The 27,193-nt window shown below is 44.9% G+C and overlaps 2 protein-coding genes across 9 annotated transcripts in view; one reads left to right on the top strand and one right to left on the bottom strand.

The window, feature by feature from the left end:
• LOC115840788 (ras GTPase-activating protein-binding protein 1) overlaps positions 1 to 27,193 on the top strand; it is a 354,642-nt gene that overhangs the window by 69,943 nt on the left and 257,506 nt on the right. The window contains exons 11-12 of one of the 8 annotated variants that reach the window (XM_030834176.3): positions 20,816 to 20,895; positions 22,329 to 22,578. The exons of 6 other annotated variants lie outside the window; for them this stretch is intronic. In XM_030834176.3, the coding sequence (XP_030690036.1) occupies positions 20,816 to 20,877 (62 nt within the window). In that variant the 3' untranslated portion in view covers positions 20,878 to 20,895; positions 22,329 to 22,578. Of the gene's footprint in view, positions 1 to 20,815; positions 20,896 to 22,328; positions 22,579 to 27,193 lie in introns of those variants that run through there. One more of the 8 variants, XM_060296502.1, reaches the window with a different exon arrangement.
• FAT2 (FAT atypical cadherin 2) overlaps positions 1 to 27,193 on the bottom strand; it is an 85,976-nt gene that overhangs the window by 4,036 nt on the left and 54,747 nt on the right. Inside the window, exons 15-22 of the mRNA XM_030834169.2 lie at positions 24,974 to 25,188; positions 23,893 to 24,030; positions 23,138 to 23,281; positions 21,307 to 21,504; positions 16,661 to 17,471; positions 13,554 to 13,699; positions 2,601 to 3,042; positions 18 to 171 (exon numbers count right to left, since the gene is read on the bottom strand). Of these exons, the coding sequence (XP_030690029.1) occupies positions 18 to 171; positions 2,601 to 3,042; positions 13,554 to 13,699; positions 16,661 to 17,471; positions 21,307 to 21,504; positions 23,138 to 23,281; positions 23,893 to 24,030; positions 24,974 to 25,188 (2,248 nt within the window). The remainder of the gene's footprint in view (positions 1 to 17; positions 172 to 2,600; positions 3,043 to 13,553; positions 13,700 to 16,660; positions 17,472 to 21,306; positions 21,505 to 23,137; positions 23,282 to 23,892; positions 24,031 to 24,973; positions 25,189 to 27,193) is intronic.

Here is a 27,193-nt window from a genome sequence, read left to right on the forward strand (position 1 = left end):
ACCTCTCCTGTGCTTACCTGTCTCCCATGTAGGGGTGAGGGCAGATACAGGGGGCTCCTTTGGGGGAAGAGATGCAAGTTCCACCTTCCAGGCAGGGCATCGAAGTGCAGTTCTCCTTCCCTTGTTCACAGTGCCTCCCGGAGAACTGTGAGGGGCACGTGCAGACATAGCCTGGGGAGAACGGCAGGGCCATGAGAGAGCACTCTGGTCCAGTGGCCCCAGGGGACAGGTTCTCGTGTGTTTGCAGATCCCAGTGTTCACACTTAGTTATTGAGTGCCTCTCTCTGCCACATGCACCGTGGTAGGCACTGGTGCCCTGCTGGACAAGATGGTTGGATCCCTGCCCTCAAACAACTTACAGACTACAGAGAATAGGCATCTAAAGGATAATAATGAGTATCGTCATCCTAGACAACACTATTTATTGTAATCGTTGTTCTAAGAATCTTCATGTATTAGCTCGTTTGATCCTCCCGACAGCCCTGAGATTGGTTACTGTTATTGTCCTCATCAGGGACAGGTACAAGTTGATGGCAGGTCAGGGAATGAGGCTCGGGGAATGCATGCCATTTGCTCAGGGTCACACAGCAAGCAAATGGCAATTTGGGGGTTCAAACTGAGATAGTTATAGATAATATCAGTATATTAGTAATTATCATAAAAATTAGTTTTATTGAAGGGAAGCATTGTGGAAAGGAGTTAGCCTAAACTAGGCACCAGGGGAGGTTTCCTGGAGGAGGTGATATTTTAGTTGAGACCTGAAGGTTGAGTAAAAATTAGCCAGGCAAAAAGATAAAGGGGCAAAGAGGAAGATGTTTCAGGCAGAGGAGAATGTGTGCAAAGGTTTGGAGGAGAGGGTGTGGCATGTCACCAGGGTGGACCAGCAGGTGGGAGGGGCCAGGGCATAGGACCCACAGGCAGGAATTAGGAATTGGGACTCCATCTGAACGGCATCTGAACGGCAAGGGGAAGCCACTGCAAGATTCTAAGCAGGAAAGCGATGTGCTCATATCTACATTGTTTAAAGATCTCTCTGGTGCCCTGCTGGAAGATGCTAGTGGAGGGAGAGAAGCAGGAGAGCAGGGAGGTGGCTGGTGCAGAAGAAAAGAAGAGAGGTGATGGGGACTGGGGTCAGACCAATGGCGGTGGGGATGCAGAAGTGATGGACTCCTTGGGTATCTTAGGTAGAAATGACAGTATTATTTGTCAGGCAAAGATTAGAAAATGGGAGAATGCCAAGTGTTGACAGAGATGTAGGGGCCTAGGAATCTCACGCACTTGCTGGTGGAAGTACAGACTGCTGCGGCCATGCTGGACAGCAGTCTGACCCGATTTAGTCAAAGTAACTATTTGCATACTCTGAGTATGTGAATTCCGTCTCTGGGTGGTGCGTATGTATGTGTGTATGTGTGAAAAGTTCTCACATAGGTTTGTAACATGATGTGGGAGGATGTTCAGTGCAGCATTGTTGATGGAGGTGGGATGTCCATTGCTGGGAGAGTCCAGAGGGGAAAGGTGAGCGCGTGCACGCCTTGGAGTATTGAGCCTCAATTAAAAGCAATGAATAAGAATTACTCGTGGCAGCGTGGATGGAAAACTGTAAAACATGATATACCAGTTATATAAGTTAGAAATTCAAGCATGTGAAAAACAGTTCTTACATTTTGAAAGAACTCATTTTAAAACTTTAAATGTTTGCCTATGGGTTTGAGGAAGGGAGAAGGCAGTGGAGTATAAAGGGCAATAAGAAAGAGAAACTGGGCTTCCCTGGTGGTGCAGTGGTTAAGAGTCCGCCTGCCAATGCAGAGGACACGGGTTAGAATCCTGGTCCCAGAGGATCCCGCATGCCGCGGAGCAACTAAACCCATTCGCCACAATTACTGGAGCCTGCGTTCTAGAGCCCATGAGCCACAACTACTGAGACCTGCACGCCTAGACCCTCTGCTCCGCAACAGGAGAAGCCACCGCAATGAGAAGCCCGCGCACTGCAACGAGGAGTAGCCCCCGCTTGTCACAACTAGAGAAAGCCCGCACACAGCAACGAAGACCCAACGCAGCCAAAAATAAATTTTAAAAAAAAGAGAGGGAGAGAGAAACTTAGCACGCACCAATGATGACACTGAGATGTGTGATGACTACAGCCTTCTACATCAGAGGTCCCCATTCGTACCCTTCCCCCATCCAAAAAAAAAGGAGAAAGAAAGATAGTTCTTGTTGAGGGTGAAAGAAGACTACTGGCCTCCCCTGGTGTAAACCTAGCAGATCCCTACTCGTTACTCACCAGACAGTAAGGGGAAGAGGCGGCTATTTCCACTGAGATCTACACCCTGAGCACGCCTCTCGCTTAGCAGCCCTGTGACCTTGGGTGCGTTCCTTTACCTCTCTGGGTATCCCTTACGTAGCCCAGTGGTTTCCTGAGCAGTAAAATGGAGCTTTAATGGCTCTCTTCTCCGCCCCCCACCCCCGCTCCCTCCCACATAGGACCGTGGTGGAGGAATCGGCTTGGTAAACTCTATGGTGATACACGATTGCTAGTTCAACCTGGCAGGGTCCTCTGCAGAGCCTCCTGGGATAAGCCTCAGGGTCAGCCCTAGCCTTACCTGCCCCGTGGGTCTGTGAGCACTTTCCACCGTTGAGACACGGGTTCTGGCTGCACTGGTCACTGTGGAGACAACACTGGGTGAGGGCCCGCCTCTCCAGCATGCCCGCCACCTTCTTGCCATGGGCCAGCAGCTCCAGCGCCTCTCCGTTGATCATGACAGCATCCAGGCAGCCTTCGAAGCCCTGGGAGACATTTGGGAAAGAATGCAAGAGGACGAGGCCACCCAGAAAGAGGTCCCTTTCAGGCCTCAGACTCCAGCAGTTCTCTGGGAGCGCAAGGGAGGCGTTGGCTGCACTGTCAACCGACAGGTGAACGGAAGTATCTGTCTCCTCCACCAGAACAGAGTGCCACTCTTGGTCATTCACACGAGACTGGGAAGAAAGGTTTCTGTAGAAGCCACCTGGGCAATGGTATTCCAGCTGGAGCACTCCATCGACCAGCTGTAAAGAAAATCCAAATGGCCATCAGCAAAGCCAAGAAGTACTTAAAAAATGCCTGCTCAGAAGCTGCCAGTGCAAAGAATGTTAGTTTATTTTCACAGATAGGAGGGGTAGTGTTTGGTGATTTTCAAGGCTGTTTTAGACATTGTATTTGTAGAGTATAGAAACCCTCAAAGTGCTCTTCTGTGGTCTCATTTGGCCCTCGCCGCTCTCCATGGGATGGCCTGGGCGGGGATGATATCTCCATTTCAGAGATGAGGAAACTGAGGCCCAGAGATGCCTTGCTGATCAAGACCCTGTCTTTTGGATTCTTCTTCACAGCCCTCTCCAGTATTCTATACTCCTCAGCCTTCAGGGATACCAAAAACCTCCCTCTCACCCCCACTCCCTTACTCAACAGTTCAACAGTTCTTGAAGTGGGTCTCTAAGACGATTTCAGGGCATCTACAAGGTGAAACTATTTTCATAGTAATCCAAGACATTATTTGCCTCTTCTACTCTGATTCTGTTACAAATATACAGTGGTGATCTCTAGACATGCGCTATCACAACAGATAAAGGCAGAAGTAGGTACGAGCCAGCTAGCTTCTATTAAGCCAGATGTAAGAGAAATTTGCAAAAATGTAAAACAATACCACTCTTTTTTTAATTATGGAAAATGGAACAATTATTCTTAAAAATATGGTATTTATGTTAACATGTAATAGGTTTCTTGTTATTTTAAAACTTCTCAGTTTTAATTTCTAATAATGAAAATGCCAATAGCTGTTACCCACATAAACAAAACTTCCCTATGATCCTTGATTATTTTTAAGAGTATAAAAAGTCCCAAAATCAAAAAGTCTGAGAATCACTGGGTTAGAACATTTTAGTTCCCTTCACCCTTGAGAAGTGGGACTACTTGTGGCCAAATAGTTTTCCTGTCACTCTGGGTTAGGTAGCGCTTTCTCTGGGTGAAATGTGAAGATCTAACCCAGTGTTTTCCAGAAGTTGGACATTTGTACACCATCTTCCTGATTTTTGCTCTGGTTGAATTCTACCTATACCTTTATTTCCTTAAAAAGAAAACAGTATTATTACAGTAAATAGAAAACCAATATAACCTGCCATTAAGAAAAGACAATGACAAATATAAGTACAACTTATACAAAACATTGTCATTAAATCACTCCTTTCACTTACCTAGGACCACAGATCTGTTGATCCCTCCATCTTTTCACTGTCTCTCCCCTCTGTAATGTCCTCATTCCTCTCCTTACCAATCTTAAATTCCATAGCCAAACTCCTGTCCCTCTTTTACTTGGTAGAACTCACTTGGCTAATACACAAATCTGGTGAAATCCAACTCTCCCTCTATATATAAGTATCATGGAGCTGAACATGGCTGGAGAAAAACACACAGCTTTTGCTTATTGGTCTCCCTTTAATTTCATGACCATGAGTCTCAAATGAGCCCTTCATGCTACCCAACAATCGTACTATCTTGCTTAGTTCCCTCACTCTCTCAGATGACTATTTTCACAACTTCTCTCTCCTCAGACCCTTAATGTCTCTCTCCCCATCCTCGCTCTCAGCAATCAGATGGAAACTTCCAGGCACTCTCACCATCGTATCTGTCCACGTTGTCCAAAGCCAATCTCTCCATTCATGCACTAGATCCCACCCCACCCCCCTTACCTCCTGAAGGACAAGATGCCACTGACTTTCCTTTCTCCTTCCTACATCTTTGTTCACTCTCTACTGGATCATCCCAGTCATCATACAAACGTGCTGTTATTGTTCTAATCTTTAAAAAACAAAGTTTTCTTGAATGCACTTTTCCTGCCAGATAGCACTTTCTTTCTTTGCTTTCCCTTTGCAGCAAAATTCTACCCCCACCCACCATGACACTGAAACCACTGGTGTCAGGGCACTCAGCATCCTTTGTGTTGCCAAATTCAATGATTGATATCACTTCCCATCTTACTTGACCTCTCAGCAGCATATTATGCAGCTGATCACTGCTTCCTTCTTGATACACATCCCTCATTTGGCTTCCCAGATACAATACTCTCTTGGTTTTTCTCCAACATCATTGGTTGTATCTTTTCATTCTCCTTTATTGGATCCTCCTCTTCCCCAACCTCTCAGTGTTGGAGTATCTCAGGGATAAATCCTTAGTCTACTCTCTTTTCACTCTACACTCTTTGGTGATCTCCCCAGTCTCATGGCTTTGAATACTATGTATATGTGGAAGAATCCCAGATCTTCATCTCCACCCAGACCTTTCTCACTAGATTTTGTTTGTCCAGCTCCACTAGTAGGTCTAACAGTCATCTCAAGCTCATATGTCCAAAACGGAACTTCTGGTCATCCTCCTTCCCCAACCTACTCCACCTGTATCCTTGCCCGCGTCTGTTGGCAGCAACTCCATTCCTTCAGGTTGCTCAGGTCAACATCTTACTCCTTGCTTTCTCTCGCAGCCCTTATTCAGTTCATCAGGAAGTCCTGTTGACCTTACCTTCAAAATCTCTTCAGAATCTGAACTCTTTTTCCCAGTTCCACTGTCATTCCCCTGATCTAAACTGCCATCAGCTCTCACCAGAATTACTGCCTTTTGGCTGGGTCTTTCCACTTCCATCTTTGTTCCTCTAAAATCTATTCTCAACACAGTAGCCACAAGGACCGTTTTTGCATATGTCACACCATGTTAATTCTCTGCTCAAAACCTTCTAATGCCCCCCACTTTGCTCAGAATAAAACTCAAAGTCCTTAAATAGCCTATGAGACCTTTATAGATATGACCCCATCCTATTACATCTCTGACCTCAACTCCTGCTACTACTGTCCCCTTGCTCACTTCACTCAAGCCATATTGACGTCTGAGCTGTTCCTTAAACATGCCAAGCAATCTCCTGCCAATGACTATACCCTCTACCTAGAATGCTGTTCCCCCAGAAGTCTACATGGCTAACTACCTCACCCCCTTCAAATTATTGTTCAATTATCACCTCAATGAAGCCTTCCCTAACCACCTTATTTAAAATTGCTACTTCCCACAAAAGGGCAGAATGCAAGCATCATCTCCTCCACTCTGGCTTGGTAGACAACATAGCAGTTAGAGGCTCATCTTCATTGAGGGAGAAAAGCAGAATGTACAGAATGTACCAGGCACCTTCAAGATGGTGGAAGAGTAAGATGTGGAGACCACCTTCCTCCCCACAAATACATTAAAACTACATCTACATGTGGAGCAACTCCTACAGAACACCTACTGAACACTGGCCGAAGACCTCAGACTTCCCAAAAGCTTTGCTTTTGCCTTTGTCCTAGGGTTCTGTCTGTCTGGTTTTTTTTGTTTGTTTTGTTTTTTATAGTATAGCTTTTAGGGCTTGTTATCATTGGTGGATTTGTTTTTTGGTTGGTTGCTCTCTTTCTTTCTTTACTTTTAAAGTTTTTTATTTTTAATATTTTTTTTAATTTTAATAACTTTATTTTATTACTTTTTCTTTCTTTCTTTTGAATATAGAAGCATTTAGGAGAATCCAGCTATATTTTATTAAGCCAGACATGAAAGAGATTTGCAAAGATGTAAAACAATGCCATTATCAGTAATTTTTAAAATACTGCTTTTCAAAAATTATGTTATTTATGTGAACATGAATTGGGCTTATTACTCATTTCTAAATGGATTAATAACAGCTATTTTAAATGTTTCATGGTTTTAATTTCTAACAGGGTAAACATCACTAGATATAACTCACATTAACAAAAGCTCTTTGGGCTTCTTTCTTTTTTTGGATTCTTTCTTTTTCCTCCCTTTTCTTCTGAGCCATATGGCTGACAGAGTCTTGGTGCTCTGGCCGGGTGTCAGGCCTGAGCCTCTGAGATGGGAGAGCTGAGTTCAGGACATTGGTTCACCAGAGACCTCCCAGCCCCACATAATATCAAACGGCAAAAGCTCTCCCATACATCTCCATCTCAACACTAAGACCCAGCTGCACTCAACGACAAGCAATCTACAGTGCTGGACGCCCTATGTCAAACAACTAGCAAGACAGGAACACAACCCCACCCATTAGCAGAGAGGCAGCCTAAAAATCATAATAAGGTCACAGACACCCAAAAAAACACCACTGGACGTGGTCCTACCCACCAGAAGGACAAGATCCAGTCTCATCCACCAGAACACAGGTGCCAGTCCCCTCCACCAGGAAGCCTACACAACCCACTGAACCAACCTTAACCACAGGGAGAAGATACCAAAAACAACGGGAACTATGAACCTGCAGCCTGAGAAAAGGAGACACCAAACACAGTATTTAAGCAAAATGAGAAGACAGAGAAATACACAGCAGATGAAGGAGCAAGGTAAAAACCCACTGGACCAAACAAATGAAGAGGAAATACACAGTCTACCAGAAAAAGAATTTAGAGTAATGATAGTAAAGATGATCCAAAATCTTGAAAATAGAATGGAGAAAATACAAGACACGTTTAACAAGGACCTAGAAGAGCTAAAGAGAAAAAACAATGATGAACAAGACAATACATGAAATTAAAAGTTCTCTAGAAGGAATCAATAGCAGAATAACTGAGGCAGAAGAACGGATAAGTGACCTGGAAGATAAAATAGGGGAAATAACTACCACAGAGCAGAATAAAGAAAAAAGAATGAAAAGAATTGAGGACAGTCTCAGAGACCTCTGGGACAACATTAAATGCACCAACATTAGAATTATAGGGGTCCCAGAAGAAGAAGAAAAAAAAAAGGGACTGAGAAAATATTTGAAGAGATTATAGTTGAAAACTTCCCTCATATGGGAAAGGAAATAGTCAATCAAGTCGAGGAAGTGCAGAGAGTCTCATACAGGATAAATCCAAGGAGAAACACACCAAGACACATATTAATCAAACTATCCAAAATTAAATACAAAGAAAAGATATTAAAAGCAGCAAGGGAAAAACAACAAATAACATACAAGGGGATCCCCAGAAGGTTAACAGCTGATCTTTCATCAGAAACTCTGCAAGCCAGAAGGGAGTGGCAGGACATATTTAAAGTGATGAAAGGGAAAACCTACAACCAAGATTACTCTACCCAGCAAGGATCTCATTCAGATTTGAGAAATTAAAACCTTTACAGACAAGCCAAAGCTGAGAGAGTTCAGCACCACCAAACCAGCTTTACAACAAATGATAAAGGAACTTCTTTAGGAAGGAAACCCAAGAGAAGGAAAAGATCTACAATAATAAACCCAAAACAATTAAGAAAATGGGAATAGGAACATACATATCGATAACTACCTTAAATGTGAATGGATTAAATGCTCCAACCAAAAGACATAGACTACCTGAATGCATACAAAACCAAGATCCATATATATGCTGTCTACAAGAGACCCACTTCAGACCTAGGGACACATACAGACTGAAAGTGAGGGGATGGAAAAAGATACACCATGCAAATGGAAATCAAAAGAAAGCTGGAGTAGCAATTCTCATATCAGACAAAATAGGCTTTAAAATAAAGACTATTATAAGAGACAAAGAAGGACACTACATAATGATCAAGGGATCAATCCAAGAAAGATATAACAATTGTAAATATTTATGGACCCAACATAGGAGCACCTCAATACATAAGGCAAATGCTAACAGCCATAAAAGGGGAAATCAACAGTAACACAATCATAGTAGGGGACTTTAACACCCCACTTTCACCAATGGACAGATTATCCAAAATGAAAATAAATAAGGAGATACAAGCTTTAAATGATACATTAAACAAGAAGGACTTAATTGATATTTATAGGACATTCCATCCAAAAACAGCAGAATACACTTTCTTCTCAAGTGCTCATGGAACATTCTCCAGGATAGATCATATCTTGGGTCACAAATCAAGCCTTGGTAAATTTAAGAAAATTGAAATCGTATCAAGTATTTTTTCTGACCACAACGCTATGAGACTAGATATCAATTACAGGAAAAAATCTGCAAAAAATATAAACACATGAAGGCTAAACAATACACTATTAAATAAGCAAGAGATCACCGATGAAATCAAAGAGGAAATCAAAAAATACCTAGAAACAAATGACAATGAAAACACAGTGACCCAAAACCTGTGCGATGCAGCAAAAGCAGTTCTAAGAGGGAAATATATAGCAATAAAATCCTACCTCAAGAAACAAGAAACATCTCAAATAAACAACCTAACCTTACACCTAAAGAAATTAGAGAAAGAAGAGCAAAAAAACCCCCAAAGTTAGCAGAAGGAAAGAAATCATAAAGATCAGATCAGAAATAAATGAAAAAGAAATGAAGGAAATGATAGCAAAGATCAATAAAACTAAAAGCTGGTTCTTTGAGAAGATAAACAAAATTGATAAACCATTAGCCAGACTCATCAAGAAAAAAAGGCAGAAGACTCAAATCAACAGAATTAGAAGTGAAAAAAGAGAAGTAAAAACTGACACTGCAGAAATACAAAAGATCATGAGAGATTACTACAGGCAACTATATGCCAATAAAATGGACAACCTGGAAGAAATAGACAAATTCTTAGAAAAGCACAACCTTCCAAGACTGAACCAGGAAGAAATAGAAAATATGAACAGACCAATCACAAGCACTGAAATTGAAACTGTGATTAAAAATCTTCCAGCAAACAAAAGCCCAGGACTAGATGGCTTCACAGGCAAATTCTATCAGACATTTAGAGAAGAGCTAACACCTATCCTTCTCAAATCTTCCAAAATATAGCAGAGGAAGGAACACTTCCAAACTCATTCTATGAGACTACCATCACCCTGATACCAAAACCAGACAAAGACGTCACAAAAAAATAAAACTACAGGCCAATATCACTGGTGAACATATGCAAAAATCCTCAACAATTAGTAAACAGAATCCAACAGCACATTAAGAGGACCATACACCACGGTTAAGTGGGGTTTATCCCAGGAATGCAAGGATTTTTCAATATACACAAATCAATCAATGTTATAAACCATATTAACAAATTGAAGGATAAAAATCATATGATCATCTCAATAGATGCAGAAAAAGCTTTTGACAATATTCAACACCAATTTATGATAAAAACCCTCCAGAAAGTAGGCATAGAGGGAACTTACCTCAACATAATAAAGGCCATATATGACAAACCCACAGCCAACGTCGTTCTCAGTGGTGAAAAACTGAAACCATTTCCACTAAGATCAGGAAAAAGACAAGGTTGCCCACTCTCCCCACAATTATTCAACATAGTTTTGGAAGTTTTAGCCACAGCAGAGATGAAAAAGAAATAAAAGGAATCCAAACTGGCAGAGGAGAAGTAAAACTGTCACTGTTTGCAGATGACATGATACTATACATAGAGAATCCTAAAGATGCTACCAGAAAACTACTATACAGGCAGCTCATGCAGCTCAATATCAAACAACAAAAAAACCCAATCCAAAAATGGGCAGAAGACCTAAATGGACATTTCTCCAAAGAAGATTTACAGATTGCCAACAAACACATGAAAGGATGCTCAACATCACTAATCATTAGAGAAATGCAAATCAAAACTACAATGAGGTATCACCTCACACCAGTCAGATTGGCTATCATCAAAAAATCTACAAACAATAACTGCTGGAGAGGGTGTGGAGAAAAGGGAACTCTCTTGCACTGTTGGTGGGAATGTAAATTGATACAGCCACTATGGAGAACAGTATGGAGGTTCCTTAAAAAACTAAAAATAGAACTACCATACGATCCAGCAATCCCACTACTGGGCATATACCCTGAGAAAACCATAATTCAAAGAGTCATGTACCGCAATGTTCATTGCAGCTGTGTTTACAATAGCCAGGACATGGAAGCAACCCAAGTGTCCATCGACAGATGAATGGATAAAGAAGATGTGGCACAAATATACAATGGAATATTAGCCATAAAAAGAAACTAAATTGAGTTATTTGTAGTGAGGTGGATCGACCTAGAGACTGTCATACAGAGTGAAGAAAGTCAGAAAGAGAAAAACAAAGACCGTATGCTAATACATATATATGGAATCTAAAGAAAAATAAATGGTTCTGGAGAACCTAAGGGCAGGACAGGAATAAAGATGCAGATGTGGAGAATGGACTTGAAGACAAAGGGAGGGGGAAGGGTAAGCTGGGATGAAGTGAGAGAGTGGCATGGACATATATACACTACCAAATGTAAAATAGATAGCTAGTAGGAAGCAGCTGCATAGCACAGGGAGATCAGCTCTGTGCTTTGTGTCCACCTAGAGAGGTGGGATAGGGAGGGTGGGAGGCAGACGGAAGAGGGAGGAGATATGGGGATGTATGTATACGTATAGCTTATTCACTTTGTCATACAGCAGAAACTAACACACCATTGTAAAACAGTTTAACTCCAATAAAGATGTTACAAAAAAAAAAAGACAGACTGTACCAAGTGTGTCATCCTTTTGTATAAAACTGCACTATGTCATCAGTATCATTACTATTTAAAAAATGAACACAATTACTTGAGTGCTTGCTTTGTTTTAGGCACTGTGCCAAAAGCTTTCCTTGAATCATTATGTAATTCACACGGAGTACAGAGCAATGGGTAAGAGCTCGGGTGCTGGAGCAGGTTGGCCTAGCCCAGGCCCCACCATTTACTGCCTGTGCGGTCATAAGCAAATTACTGAATCCCCCCAAGCCTCAGTTTCTTCATCTATAGGACGAGGATGATGACAGTCACCACTTACAAGGCTCTTTCGAGGACTAAATTCTACAACACAGGCAATAAGGTGTCTGGCACAACAAGGGCTCAGTACTTTCTTATGACCACGCTAGAAGGATGAGTCCCATTTTCATAGATGAGTAAATCGAGATGTAGTGAGATGGAGGCTCTGGCCCAAAGGACCGAGTGCCTGAGCAGGGATTCGAAAATGGGAGCTCAGCCATGCACATGTGCTGGTCACAGGAGCCTGCCATGAACAACTGGCTCTCTTCAGTATATTTCCCTATAGCATTTAAATTTATTACAATAAGTATCTGTCATTTTTATTAAAAAAAAACCCATAAAGCTATTTTCAGAATTTAGAATAATATAGCAGGAAAGGAAAAATATAAAGAAGACTATCCATGAAAATCATGACCTCCAGGCTTATGATTTATTTGAGAGCTTTAAAAGCACAAAAGGACTGTGACTGTAGAAGAGAAACATTCTGCAGCCTGCGTCTCCTGCACACCGCCCTGCTCTCTGAGCAGCTGATCTCCGTGAAGTTGCTGCTGCAGGGTTCCGCGTTGCAGGTGGACAGGTACACAAGGGTAGGGGTGGACAATAGTGTTTACTGTGCCCCCTCATTCTTCTTTTCCTTTTGGGACACTCTGCCTCCTTCTCAACTGAGTCTATGTTGTTCTGGAAAGGCTGGCCCCTCTCCCTGGCAGCCTTGGGGATAGTCACATGACTCAGACCTGCCAATCAAGGTCTGAGGTGGGAATTTTACCGCTGTTGGAAAGAGATGCTCCCTTTCTGCTGGGCTGGCTTGGTGGCAGAATGAAAGCCTGGCTGCTGGGGCCACCTTTGCCATTACTTGGGGGGATATATGTGGTCTTCTGAACAAAAGCAGATCTGACAGCAGGAAGGAAAAGGATCCTGTTGATATACTTTGAACACCTGGATCTACCCAAGCCTGAGGTCAACCCTTGGACTCTTCCATTACATGAGCCAATAGAATTCTCTCTTTTATTTAAAGAATAATAATAGTAAAATTGCAACTTCCCACATTCCTGATCCCCCTTAACCTTTTTTTTTCTCTTTTAACCCAAAGCACTTCTCACATTTGGACAAACTCTATAATTTTCTGGTTTATTGTCAGTCTCCCACCATAGGATGAAAGCTCTAGGAGGGGTTTTTGTCTTTTTCACTGATGAGACCCAAGCACCTGGAAGAGTGCCTGTTGCACAGTAGATGCTCCACAAATGTTTGTTGAATGGATTAAATTCTAACTAGCTGTCAGAGTCTGCTTTCTCTTTGTCAAAATGGGAGATGGACACCTGTGATAGAGATGTTAAAATCAGGCAGGTACTCTGAGACTTTCTACAAGACAGAATCAGAAGGACTAAAAGACCCTTGAAAGGAAATTCATTTTCCTCCACGTGGATTCCACGTACCTTAATGTACCCCAGCCTTCCACCCATCTTGGAAAACACTGCTCTATTATTCAGCAAAAAATGATAAAAGCATCAACCAGGTCTAGGTGGCCTTACCCATCTCTCTTTCTATCTTCAGAGGCTCTCTGTCATCCCACAGAACGCCTGACCTCTGTTGTCCTTGGACATGTATTGCCAGGTGGGGTGGCTTTGGCTCTCATGGCTGGCAAGTCTCGTGTTCTACCTAAGAGTCACACCCAGTATCCCTGAAAACCGTGCAGGGGTTTCTTTGCAGAAGTGACCCTTCTTGGCCACCCCCCATGCCGCCCCACCTCCCCAGCCTGGCACGCCCACAGGAAATCTCTCAGGCTGGCAGTGCCTTACCTTCAGGGAGAGACACACTGTGTTATTGCTGAACAGGAGGATGGCCTGTGACTGGAGTGTTTTCAGGCGGAAACGGATGTACCCATTCTGAGCCTCTGGGAGACTGTACCGCCCGAAGCTCTGACCGCTGAACCTCGCGGCAGTACCTGTGAAAGCAACCAGAGGCACTGTCACCTCCACACAAAGTGGTCCCCACGGAGCCCTGGAACTGACTTTGTCTCATTCAACCCTTGGGTGGCAAGCATTTGCTTCCATTTTACAGATGAAATTTACCGAGGCTGTGGGGTTACTTGTCCAGGGTCACACAGTTAGACAGGGGCCATCACCCTGCACACCTTCCTCTGGCCCCAGGGACCCTCGCCTTGGGTCCTGGCCTGGATCAGAAACTATGAACTCAAACCATTAAGAAAGCAAGAATCAAGCCAGAAAGGTCATCAGTCAAGTGTGCACAAGTCAAAACTTCTATCCTCCATATTTTCCATGTGATTTCTGACATCACTTGGGGAAGAAGGAGGTTGAGTTGGAGAGGATTTTGCATATGTGTGTGACTTCAGGGACACCACGAGGGCTTTTGCCTCAAGACATCTTCTTCATCATCAGGAGTGTAATCATTTGGGTAAGCGCTTCCCACACGAAATGCTGCTGAGAAGTCGAGAGACTTCTGTGGTAAAGGAAGAAGGTAGTGATAAATTGTGTGGCCAAAACTTCCGTATGCTCCATCCTCCGTAGCAATTGCTAATGCAGAATTGCACAGTGAGGAGTCTGAGACTTCACCTAAACTTGAGTTTTTCAAGCTTATTTGAACATGGGACCCTCTAGTGTGGACTTTGTACCCATAGCCCTTGGAAATAGCATTCTGTGGAAACTCCTTCGGGACATGCTGTGTTATATTAAGCCATGCCCACCCCAGATTTTTTTTTTTTTAAATCCACCCTCCTCAGAAGTGAGTTCAGTTATTAAATCCCTAAAACCTCTGTGTGAATAAGCTTATCAGTTGTCAGGAGAAGGGATGAGCAGTACAGGCTCCAGATTCCTAGGGAAGAGGATTGTTGAAGAGAGGGAACACGGGCCAAAAGGAGGAGAAAGAACCAGAAAGTGAGGCCCTTGGGATTACAAGATGCTAAGATGCTGTCATACCGTTCGTCTAAAACGCTCTGATGCTGGCAATTCCATTCGGGTAGGTCGTTGTTGGATGGGATATTGCAGATGATCTAGATCAAGAATCCCCAAACCTGGCTGAGTATCAGCATTAGCTGAAGAATCTTTTAGAATACAGAATGCTATGCTCTTCCCTTAGTGAGTAAGATTCTGTAGTTCTGGTGGGACTTGGGTATCTGTATTTTAAAAATCTCCCCATGGTGGGTGTAGCAACTGGAAGAGAGCCCAAGGGAGGTTTCTGAGATGCTGATCGTGTTCTGGTCCTTGATCTAGGTGATTACCTTGATCTAGGCTTGTTACACTGGTGTATTTGATTTGTGAACACTTGTTGAGCTGTACACTTATGATACATGGATCTTTCTGTATGTCCTGTTTCACTAAAATGTTCAAACAAACAAACAGAAACCAAACTTCTTTCCAAGTGGTTCTGGTGTTAGGTGAGCCAGCCTCCCTAGTATTTCTCAAAGTGCAGCCCTTGGCCCACCTGCTTCAGAAATGCTTGAGGTGCTGGCTAAAAAGGCCAATTCCAGGCGTCACCCAAGTTTTTTAAATAAAAAACTCCGCAGGTGACAGCCAGGAGCAGGTCACTTTATAAACATGCTCCCCAGGTGATTTTGCATAACCTTGAATTTTAGAACCTCTGCTATCTGATGTCAGGGGGTCAGGAGAGAACCTTCAGCCATCACAGCTTTCCCTGCAGCCGACTCCAGGGTAAGAGACACAAGAAGGGAACACCTGCCGCCCCAGCCCACCCCATACCCCTAGAGTAGCTCACCTAGTGTAAATCCAGAGGGCCCTGGAGAAAGTCCACAAATCTTCCTAGAATTTCCCTAATGCAAGCTGGATGGACCCCTAGGCCAGGCCAGGCAGGGGGCAAGGGGGCGGGGCTGATGTCATTCCCCTTTTGCAAATGCACCTGAGCTGATCCAGGGCATTGGTCCTAATGCCAGGGGCACTGGGGTAAGTCCTGTCAGAACACCAAGTTCCTAAAGAGTTTGGCGAAGAGCTCAGGCTTTAGAGTGGGACACAGGTATTTGAATAACCAGCCTTTCACTGGAGGCTGTACAGTTTCAAGCAAACCAATACAATCCCCATACCTGTTTCAGCTGTAGATGGAGCTAATGATCCTGCTTCCTAAGGTGGTGGTGATGAGTTTAGGTAACATACACACAGAGACCGGCACATAGCAGAGTCCTTATAGCAACAACTACCACCATGTGAATGGTAGCCACCACTGATGGGGTGCTTAGTATGAGACAGCTTAGGGGTTAAAATGCTTTCATATCCATTAAGTAATTTACTCCCCAAACCAACTCAAGGAGGCAGATGATACTATCTTCATTATTTCAAAGATGAGGAAGAAGCTCAGAGGGTTTTAGTAAGCCACCCAAAGTTACACAGCTCGTAAATGACAGAGCTGGGGTTTGAACCTGAGCTGCTTAGTCTAAGCGTTGAGGTTAAAACTATCAGGCTATAGTAATAATAGTAGTAGTGCTAGTAACTTGGGTTAATTGACCACCTTCTGTAGGTCAGGCACTTTTCTAAGCAAGCACTTGATATTTAATTCTCATTTAATCCCTACAACAGTGCAAAGGCACAGAGAGGTTAAATAATTTTCTTAAGGTCACCTGGCTAGCTAGTGGCGTAGCTGGGATTTGAACCCAAGCAACTTGATGCCAGAGTCTATGCTTTCAGCTGTGATGCTGAACTGCCTCTTGAATTCTTACCGTTATTTTCAAAGTTCCAAAAAGTGACCAGAACTAGGGTGCTATTCCATGACTAGATTTTTTTTGTGAGGCCGCACCTGTCTTGTGGTGGTCCCTGGTCTTTAACCCTGTTAAAATGTCCCTCTGACTACCCCAGAGAGCCCCCTGCTGGGATCTCCATCCCTGGAGTCGGTCTGGCTGGGCCATCAGCACTGCTTGTCCTGGGGAAGTCCCATTCCTCACCGTTACAGGAGCAGTTCCTCTCCAGGTGGTGCCGCGGGGTCAGGATGCTGAGCCTGGCTGTGCTGTACGTGGGCCCAACCCTGGGGTCCAGGTGCACGGTCTCTTGGCAGATTTGTCCCTGGCAGGCTGGCCCCTGGCAGGGCACCACAGCCATGGCTGACCTCATCTGAATTCCCACCGAGTGTTCCATCTCCTTGGCTGAGTGAGTGATGTTGGATGCCAGCTCCTGGAGCTTGGAGAAGGTCCCCGAATGCCCCTCAAAGACCAGGAGCACGTCCACCCCAGCCATGGCCTCTGCAGGCTGCAGGCTGGCCAGGTGGATGTTGGCTCGTTTGATGTCCAGCCTGTTGCTGAGGAACCTCTGCAGGTTCCTCCAGTGGTCACTCACCAGCTCCTCCGGGGTGAGCTGGTGGAAGCCCATCAACACGGTCTGCTGCAGAGCCTCCCGCCCCACATGCCACACGTGGACATGGACCCCGGCAGTGGTGGAGAAGGTCCCATCGCTGACCATGACGTTGAACGTGTAGCGGCCCCGAGGCAGCCCCTGGGCAGCGATGATCTTGCCATCAGATGTGCCCACTGTGAAGCGCCTGCCCAGGCTCTCCTCTCCTGCCAGGCTGTAGGTCAGCGTGTCCTGTGGGTCTCGGTCTGTGGCGTGGATTTTGCCCACCATGCCGCCCTGGAACTCCTCCTCCCCGATGGTGATGAAGATCTCCAGTGGGAGGGCGGAGGGTGGGTAGTGGCTCTGCTCCCTGACGTGGACGCTGACCGACGTGGAAGATGAGAGGGGCGGGGTGCCGCTGTCTGACACCTGTGGGCGAAGCGGGCACCGAATTACCATAGGACCGGGGCTGTCGGGACCTCCCCGGGGAGTCACGTCCCTCTGCTCCAGGGCAGGCTCAGCGTGTTGTCGCATTTGAAAGGGAAAATCGTAACTCCAAAAGCGCTGAGGGCTCTGTGGAGGGAGTTACATCCCACATCACTGGTGTGGGTGCTAAAACTTCACTCCACCTTCCATCTGACACTTCTCTGAGCCCGTCCTAAGCCTCTCCAGCCACACGCGGCCTCCTACCTCTTGAGCTTCTCTCATTCTGTCTCTTTCCTTAGGAGGGTCATCAAAGGTCTCCTAGTGATTCTAGGATACACCCTTCATGGCCCCTGTCAGCCTAAGGAGGTTCTCCTACACCTCTTTACTGTGTGACTGGGGTCGGGGTTGGGGTGGGCGTGTCTTCTTCAGCTCAGCCAACAAATATTTATTGAGTGCCTTGTATGGGCCAGGCCGTCTGCTATGATCAGAAGAAAAGAGAGGTGAGGAGAAGAGGTGACAGACAGGGAACAGCAAGCGTCAGGCCCTCTGGTGGGAAAGAATGCTCAACACAGCAGGAAGGGACCACTGCTGCTGGAGGAGCGGGCAGGGCTGAGGGCCAGAGGTGAGCAGAGAGGGAAGCCCAGGCTGTCGCTGATGGGCTGAGGAGCATGAGGTTGGATTTAAGGCAGGCCCGAAAAGCCACTGCAGGTTTGAAGCAACGTGACCTCACTTAAGCAAGGAAAGATTGTAAATTAGAAATGCCTTTCCCTTGCACATTTCACCAGACATCTCTTCAACTTTCTGTCTGGACTTAGCAAGGAGGAAGCTTTCCTTCCTCTCCTCAGTAATGTTATCACTTTCTCAGCTGTCAGCAGGGTCTTCACGGTTTTCCCTACGGTAATATCTTGTTCACGTGGATCCGCTTTGAGTGCAGGAGAAAGGTGCAATATTACACCTACTGCTGGGAATTGTGCATAACACTGATGAGATATAAATAGCAACAGTAATCATTAATATTACTGCTAAGAATAATATATAACTAATATTAACTGAGTACAAACTGTGTGCCAGTCACTTTTGAATGCTTTAAATGCACGATCATAGTTTATCTTTCTTATGAGGTAAGTACCCTGAAGTGTCCTATTTTACAAAAGATGTAACTGAGTCTCAGAGAGGTCAAGTGACGTGCCCAAGGTCATACAGCAGGTAAGGCCAGAGCAGAATCTGAACTTCTTCTTGTGTTCATAGCCTGTTTCTTTGCTGGCCTATAGTGCCTCCCAGTGAACGGAAGTAGAAATACAGGACAAATGCAAGACAGAGTGATGATGCCAATAGTTACTGAGTGATTGTCTGGGCCAGTATACCAAGGTCAGGAAGCTGTTGCCTCCCTAGATATTCACACCCATGTCCTTGGCTTTGAGGACCCTCTACATTAGCCCACACCTGTCCTCTGAGCTGCAGACTCCCATTCCCAGCTGCCTATTGGACACCTCTACTTAGATATTTTATGGACACCTGAAAGGTAACACATGCTAAGCAGAGCCCTCATTTTACCCCATAAACCTGTCCCTCCCCCACCCCAAGTCTTTCCAGTCTCATAAGTGGCCCTACCATCCAGACTTTACTGGAGCCAGGAACCTGGGAGTGGTCATGATTCTTCTCTTTTCTCTCTCTCTTCATATCCAATCCACCACCGACTCCCATTTATTTCCAATCAAAACTTGTCGCAGATATGTCCATTTGTTCATCTTCACCATCACCTCAAGGTCTCATCACCACTACCTCCAGCTTAGATGAGTTCTCATTGGTCTCCCTCAACCACTCCTGCCCCCTTCAACTGACTTTCTCTAGAGCTTCAAAAACAAGCCTCCTGAGACAGAAGAAGGGTCACTTCTCTCTTTGAAACCCTTCAATCCCTTCTAATTGCACTTTGATTAGAATCTAAAAGTATTATCAAGGCTTATCATTAGGATGACTCTACTTCCTGGTTAGCCCAGGACAGTCTTGATTTTCACCTTTGTGGATCACTTATCACCAATTAACTATTTTTAATGCCTCTCTCACTCTCAAGAACATCACAGTTTGGGCCTCAAATAACACGGTCATCCAAGCTATGAGACCCGAATGATCCACCCAACCCATCTCTTCAACTTCATTCCCACCAACGCTCACCATGCGCTGACCACGTGGCAACACCTCAGGTCACTTCAAGCTCTTTCCCACCCTGGCACTTGGTCTCATCTTGCTCTTCCTGCCTGTGATGCTCTCCTGCCCACTTTCCACATGGGCAGCTCCTCAGATCTCAGCTCAAATGCCCCCTCCTCACAAGGACAGCCACCCTCTGAAAGTGTCTCTCTTGTGCCTTATGAGCCTCCTGTCACTTTCTTCATCTGTTTATTGCTTATCTCCATAATTAGAATCAAAAGCCCATGGGGATGGGGATCATCCCCTTCTTTCCCCTGCTATATTACTAGCAGGTAGCATGCCCTGTGATAAGTACTCATAAATGTTAAGTATATGATAGGTGCTCATAAACGTTTGTTGAATGATGATAAGTACTCATAAATGTTTGTTGAATGAGGAATGGCTGGCTGGCTGGTTGGCTGGCTGAATGGATGACTACATCATTGTGAGCCCAGAGAAGTTCACAGAATAGTAGGATCCACTAGATTTGAGATTTAGGAAAGGGATTTGGGGGAATGAAATGAGGGAGAAATGTTTGATCACCATCTTGGCCACTTTTCCTTGGGCAGTTCTCATACAACCTATATAATATCACTATAATCCTCTCCATGTATGTATATGTTCTCTCATTTGACCCCTGCACTGAAACTGTGGGTAATCATGGATTTGCGGATCCATGGATTAGTCAAATTCATTTCACCTGCCTTCACTAAACAAGGTCATTTAAAGACTTGCACCTGCACATATCCTAAACAATATGATGTTTTCCAGAGTTATTTTCCAGGACTTGGAGTCAACCGTGACTCGTTGGAGTTGAGCTGGTTAAGACTGGGTAGGACCGCCGACCCTTTAACTGGGCATGCCCAAGGGTCTGCTTGGTGACCTTGACGTCAGAGGGCAGAAAACCCTCAGATAGTGCTAACTGCCTCCATTTTTGAACGTGCAGAGACCTGTAGCTTAGTTACACCTGCGGCAGAACTATGATTACTGCACCTTTTTCCTGTCAACTTTCCCCACGCTCCCCAGGCGTCAGACTGCCCTGCTCCTTTATTTTTTATTCCATAAATGCCCCAAGCCCCTTGCCTTTTGGGAGGCGGTTCTGAGACTTGTTCTCCTATCTCCTTGCTTGGCTGCCTTGCTAATAAACCCTCTCTTTACTGCAGACTTCGGCATCTCAGCATTTCAGTTTGCTGCATGGTTGGACAAACTGAACCTGGTTCGATAACAGCACCAATTCTCTGAGGTAGGTCTTTAAAAAGACTTGAGGTTCAGAGAGCTGTCCTGGCCAAACTCAAGGAGTTAGAGCCAGGATGCGGGAGTTTTTGTTCTGTCTGGGAGCAGGGGAGGAATTGAGAGCTTGGAGTCAGAATGCTTGGGTTTGAAGCAGCCCAGCTCTACCACTTATTAGTAGCATTACTTTCAGCCAGTAACTTAACCTCTGGGTACCTCAGTTACCACCTTTGGAAACTGGGGGTAATAACCGTACTCACTGTAAAGCATGTTGTGGGGATTTAATGCAGTGATGCCCGTGATGCCTGGCACAAAGGAAGAGTTCTGTATATTGTTTTTTCTAATAAGAGAAGCACTGGTGGTACTTTTGTCAGCACATTTTCTGTCCCCATGGTCACCACCAGTGGCCCAGCACAGCTCTCACCTCGATCTGAAGCTGATACCATTCCTGGACTCTCTTGCTCAGGCCTGCAGTGGTCACCAGCCATCCGTCCGGGGTCACTCGGAAGGCAGAGCCATCGTTCCCCTTGGTGATTTGGAATGAGTAGGGGGGACCATTCTCTGGGGAGTCTGGGTCACTCAGGATCAGTTGCAGGACTTTGCTGCCGATGGGGGAGTTTTCCTGAGACCAAGAGAGACAGGAAATCAAAGAGCAAAATGAGTCCCAGTCCTTTCTTTCACATCTTTCCGGGTCCCCTTCTCTGGGATGAGTCCTCAGCACTCTGACTGCTCCCAGGTCATGTCTGCATCTTAAGATGTCATTCATTCATTCTGCCCATCTGTGAATTAGTTGTTGACTTTTGAACTTCCTGAGGGCAGTGCTGGTTTTTAGAAACAAAGCCCATTGGGGCTGGAAGGGTCTTTAGAGTCCCTTTATCCTATAGAGGTGACTTGCCGAAGTCACATAGCTGATGACTCATGTATATAAATTAGTGCCTGGGGTCCATGTGGGAATTTTGTGATTCATAGGGTCCATTGAAAACCTATAAATGGTTTTCTGATTAGAGGACCAATGTGAAAATTCAAAGATGATTAGGAATTAACAGAAAAAAATGGATCCCCTGGCTATTGTTCCAGTCATTGTTCTATAACACGGGAATTCAGTATGCTATAACACAGTGGTTGTTAACTCTCTTTTTTAGCATCAAAACCTTATCTACAAACAGTATCTTATGAGCAGAAACTGGTAATTGCCTATCCAACAGGCATTCTTTCCTTCCTTTCTTACAAAACCCGACTTTTGTTCAGGCGATGGGTGGCAATATCCTCAGCAAAGATATACCCCTCCTAAGAGGAGATGGACTATGATTGGTTTAAGTCAGTTACAATAATCTGAGTCCCTGTGCCAGTTTTTGGATTTAAGGGCGATCATGTAATCCATTTCTGATCATTGGAGGAGTCTACCAGCTGGGGGTTCTGAAAAGTCTTCTTCTTTGATAAAAACAGATTCTGCAAAAGAAGTCCCCATCTGTTTGCCTTTGAAGATGGTTTAGCAAGGATGTGATGCTGGAGCTGCAGCAGCCATTTTGTTACCATGAGGGAGAAGGTACAGGAATTTTGAAGACGGTAACCCAAAGTTGTGATATCAGTTTCCTGCTGAAATAACCAATTCTGGAATAGAATTTCCCACGAGCAGACCTTTTGCTATGTGAAATAATAAGGCCTTATTATTTAATAAGCTTTTAGTCAGGTGATCTGTTATTTGCAGCCAAAGCATCCTAACTCATACTCATGATACAAAACAGGTGAAAGTGGGGTGACGCTGGTTGATGCATAGTGCGACACAGAACTCTGTCCTCTTACCTACTTCCTCACCTCCCTCACCCCTTGTGGTCACAGTTCCCCCACGGAATCTTAAGACTCTCTCCAAATCCCATTCACAAACCATTAGTATGGTGGAAATAGCTTGGGATCTGGAAGATCTTCTGGGTTCAAATCCCAAATTTGCCACATTTTGACTGTGGCACATTTCTATACCTCCATTTAAAAAAATCTATAAAATGGGTACTGTCTACTTCCATATGGCTGTGTGAGTCCCCCATGAGATCATGGATGTGGACGTGCCTAGCACAGTGCCTGATAATTTTTAATTGTGTAATCCATCATCCCCTTCAGCAGACCGTGTTGCCATTAGGGATATCAATGCAAGGTCACAGTCACTGTTTGGGTGGACTGGTGTCAGTGGTGAGTGCCCTCCACTAGGAGGAATATGAAGGGAAGATGGATTCGGGATGCTTTGGGAAGCTTGAGCATACCTGGATGGAAGTGCTGTAGTTGAGCTGGAAGAATCTTGGTGGGTTGTCATTGACATCCGCCACTTGGATAGCAATGTCTGTGTCCTCATGCAGTGGGGGCTTCCCACTGTCTGTGGCTCGGAGCCTCAGGGAGTAGCTAGAAATCTACAGTAAGATGCCCAGGGGAGAGTTAGCAACAAGACCACTCAGTTCTGCCCCCTGATTCATGACTAATGTTTTTAGAAAAATAAGATGGAGACACTCCCCTATGCCTGCCCTCATTACTCTCCCATAGCCTTTTAGGGCTCAGGTTCTAGAGTCAGGCAGAAGTAGGTTTGACTTCCAGTTTAACCATTTACTAGATGTGAGACCTTGAGAAAGTGACTAAGCTTATGTGAGGACGGTATTAGGACCTACCTCCTAGGATTACTTTAAGGACCAAATGGCGTAAGGACCAAATGGCGTAATGTATGTACATCACTTAGCAAAGTTCCTGGCACAGAGCAGGTGCTCAATAAGTGATAACTTGTAATGATCTAATGATCCCTGGTTAATAGTGAGAAGCTGGCCTGAGCTCTTTCAGGAAGGTTAAAGTTTACTCAGCCCCTCTCCTGCTGAGGTCAGGGGGACCCACAGAGAAAAGGAGTGGGAGACCCTGAGGGCAGGTCTGGAGAAGTGTCAGGATGGGGTGTTGAACACAGTTCACCCTCTGGACCTGCAGCAGGGCTGTATTCTGCTCTGATGAGCTCAGATTGGGCCCCTCCCACATGATTTACCTGTTCCCAATCCAGGGCCTTGGCCACCTGCAGCTCCCCTTTCTTCGGGTGGATAGCAAAGTGCCCAAGCTCGTTCCCTCCTATGAGGCTGTAGGTGATGGCACTATTTAGGGGTCCATCTTCATCAGTCGCTGACACCTGCAATAGAGGCGGGTGACAGTTGTGACTGGGGAGGCAAGAAGGAACAGAAAGGAATCTTGGCCCCTGGGAGTGTAGGGGGCACAGATATGTCCCTGCCCCATAGACTGCCCTTGGGCTGGCAATCCCTGGACCATAGTCGTCCTTGCCAAGGGAATCTCCTCATACATCCTAGTATGGATGTCAGCGTGCATGGTTCATTCGTTTATCTATCCATTCATTCATTCATTCACTCATTCACTCATAACTGACAGGGTGCTAGGGTCCTGTGCTAGGAGTTGAGGAATGTGCCAAAATGAATAAGCCCTCAGGAAGCTTAATGTCTAATTTTATGGACAAGTCTAATTTGGGGCAAAGTATGATCAACTTTATGGTGATAAATTTCACCTGGGGAGATTAGAAGAGGATTCATGAAGCCCTAAAGGCTTCTGGGAGTGGAGCCAGCATTCCAGGCAGAAGAAACAATATGAGCCCAGAGGTATGAAAGTACAGAGGATGTTTGGGGAATGGTACCTCTTCCTGTGTGGTTGGAGCATAGGGTGCATATCAGGGGGTGGAAGGAGACGAGAACCTCGAATGTGGACATACAGAGTTTGGTTTCACTCCATGAAGTGGGGAGCAATTACATGTTTAAATGCAAAGAGGTGTTGTTTGGTGTCCCCTCTCTTCCTCCCCTCCCACGCTGACACTCAGTGTCCCTCTGGCCATCCCCTGGGGCCTCTCCTATGCCCCATTCTTTCAGTACCTGATCTAGATCTTATCAAACGTGGCTCTGAGAAATTTTATCATGAGAGAGTTTGGTTGAGCGGCTACAAGTCAGAGTCAAGTCTGTAGTGTATTAATTGATAAAATAATCCATGTTCATAGATGACTGGGGGAGGGAGAGATAAGAACCCACCCCAGAGTCCATGCCCCTCAAAAGGGCAAAATTGCAGATCCTTACTGTGAGCACAACATCACCCACGATGGCATTCTCTAAGACCCTCGTGCTGTACAGATCCTGGGAGAATCTGGGCCGGTGTTCGTTGACATCAGTGATATTGACCACGATTGTGGTCATGTCACTAAGGGAGGAGGAGCCCTTCCGGCTGCACTCGATGGATAGGAAGTACTTGGGGCTTGTCTCAAAGTCCAGGCTCTTATTGACGTACAGGATCCCTGAGGAAACAAGAGGTGATGGGAGCATTGAGGCAGTTGGGACCACAAAAGCAGAGTACTGAGGGGGTCTTGAGCCAAACCCCAGGAGAAGCAGCTCAACTGGGTTGGGAGAGACAGACCTCCTGCGTCATCTCCTCCATCATCTCACTTCCCTCTTCATTTTCTCTCTCCCATAGCCTCCCCCTTCCCCTCTATCTCCTCTCATTTTCCTTATTACCATTCTCAGCAGCAGTGTTCCCCTCATTTATTTCTGTATTATTTCATTGAAATCTCATTTAATTCTATAATACTCACTCTATCTCATGTAGACCTGTAATAACCCTGTAGAGCAGGAACAAGTGTGATTTCCATTTTCTAGGTAAGTCAGCTGATGCTCCTAACATCTACGTGACTTGCCCAAGCTCAGTCACCTAGTAAATGACAGAACTTAGATTATAGAGTTTTATAATACCCAAAGCTGTTTAACAAATTATTAGGGCAGAGATTTATTATTCTGAACACTGGAAAATAAAAGAACAAGGATTTATCCTGCCATTCCTGGATAACTGAATAGTTAATGGTAGAACACTCTTCTTTATAAAATAATTCCAGTTAGTAAATGAATGAGGAATGATAAGGTTAGAAAAATCACCATTTCGCAGCCCCTAATGAAATAATATATCTGGGAAATAATCATTAAAGGCTGTTAAAACCATTAGAAAAAGAGCTGGATGGATCAGGCTGACAGCCCCCGAACCCACCATCAATCTTGACCTCAGAAAAAAGAACCAGTCAGCCATTATGTGCCTCCTCATGTGGTGCAAAGGAGAGCCCAGCATCATCTATGAAGCTTTGTTGGCAAAAAAATTGAGCTTGAACCGCATCAAGGTCTTTGATCCAAATGTCATTTATAATAAATATAGGGGCTAGAGAGGTACGTTATATGACACCGTAAAGACACAACTAGCCAATCTAAAATTATTTTAAAAATCCTGCCTCACACACGACCCCAATATTTCATTAAATAAATGGCAGCAGGAAATAAAGAGGGAGAGGAAAATGTTAGAGGTTAAAAGATGCTTAAGACACGGCCTGTCAACCAGATGCAATATGTGGACATTTGGGGGATGCTGACAAGCAAATCAACTTCTAAAAGACATTTGTGAGATAATCTGAAAAATTGTCTGGGTATTGGACTGTATTAAGGAATTATTATCTTTTGGGTGTGATAATGGTATTATGGTTGTGTTTATAAAAGGAGTCCTTATCATTTAGAGAGAGAGACACACCAAAGTATTTACAAACCAAATGGTATCATGTCTGGGATTTGCTTTAAAATAACTCAGCAGTAGGTGGATATGGGGGGCAAAGATGAAACCAGACTAGACAAATATTGATAATTACTGAAGCTGGGTGATGGGAACATGGGGTCCATTATACTGTTCCCTCTATTTGTTATGTGTTTAAAGCCTCTGTAATAAAAACTAAAAGAATACTGCTCAACAGTAAGGCGGATGCCTTAGGAGGTAGAGCACACCGTTGCAGAGGTGTTGTGGTGAGGAATCCACATGGAGCCTGGTTGGACCTGAGCAGCCTCTGAGTCCTCCCTTCCATGGGATTCTGGGAGTCTGACTTAGATCCTTCTGTGGCTAGGAGGAGAGAAGAGAGCCGGTTTCCTAGTTCTCTCTCTTTATGAGACTAAGGGAAAATTTGGGGGTCCCCGGATGTTTTGGGAAGGCTTCAGGAGGGAAGCAGGCAGCCTTGCCTTGGGCTGCCTAAGCCCCAGATTCTAGCAAGTGCTTCGTGCCTTGGCAGCCAAGGATGGAGGGTGGCTTCAGCCTCCTGGGGCTGGGTGTGAGCCAGGACTATGAAGCTGCAAACTGGGAGGAGAGAGTCCTCAACAGAGTCTTTGGTGGGGATGTAGTGGAATAAGGGATGTTTCCATGTAAGCTGGCCCCATGCTACAAGAAGGGACTTGGTACCTGGAGAGATGGAGAGTGAAGAAGGGGCTAAAGGATGCTGGGGA

Source organism: Globicephala melas, chromosome 3 (genome assembly GCF_963455315.2).
Source record: "Globicephala melas chromosome 3, mGloMel1.2, whole genome shotgun sequence".
NCBI lineage: Eukaryota > Metazoa > Chordata > Mammalia > Artiodactyla > Delphinidae > Globicephala > Globicephala melas.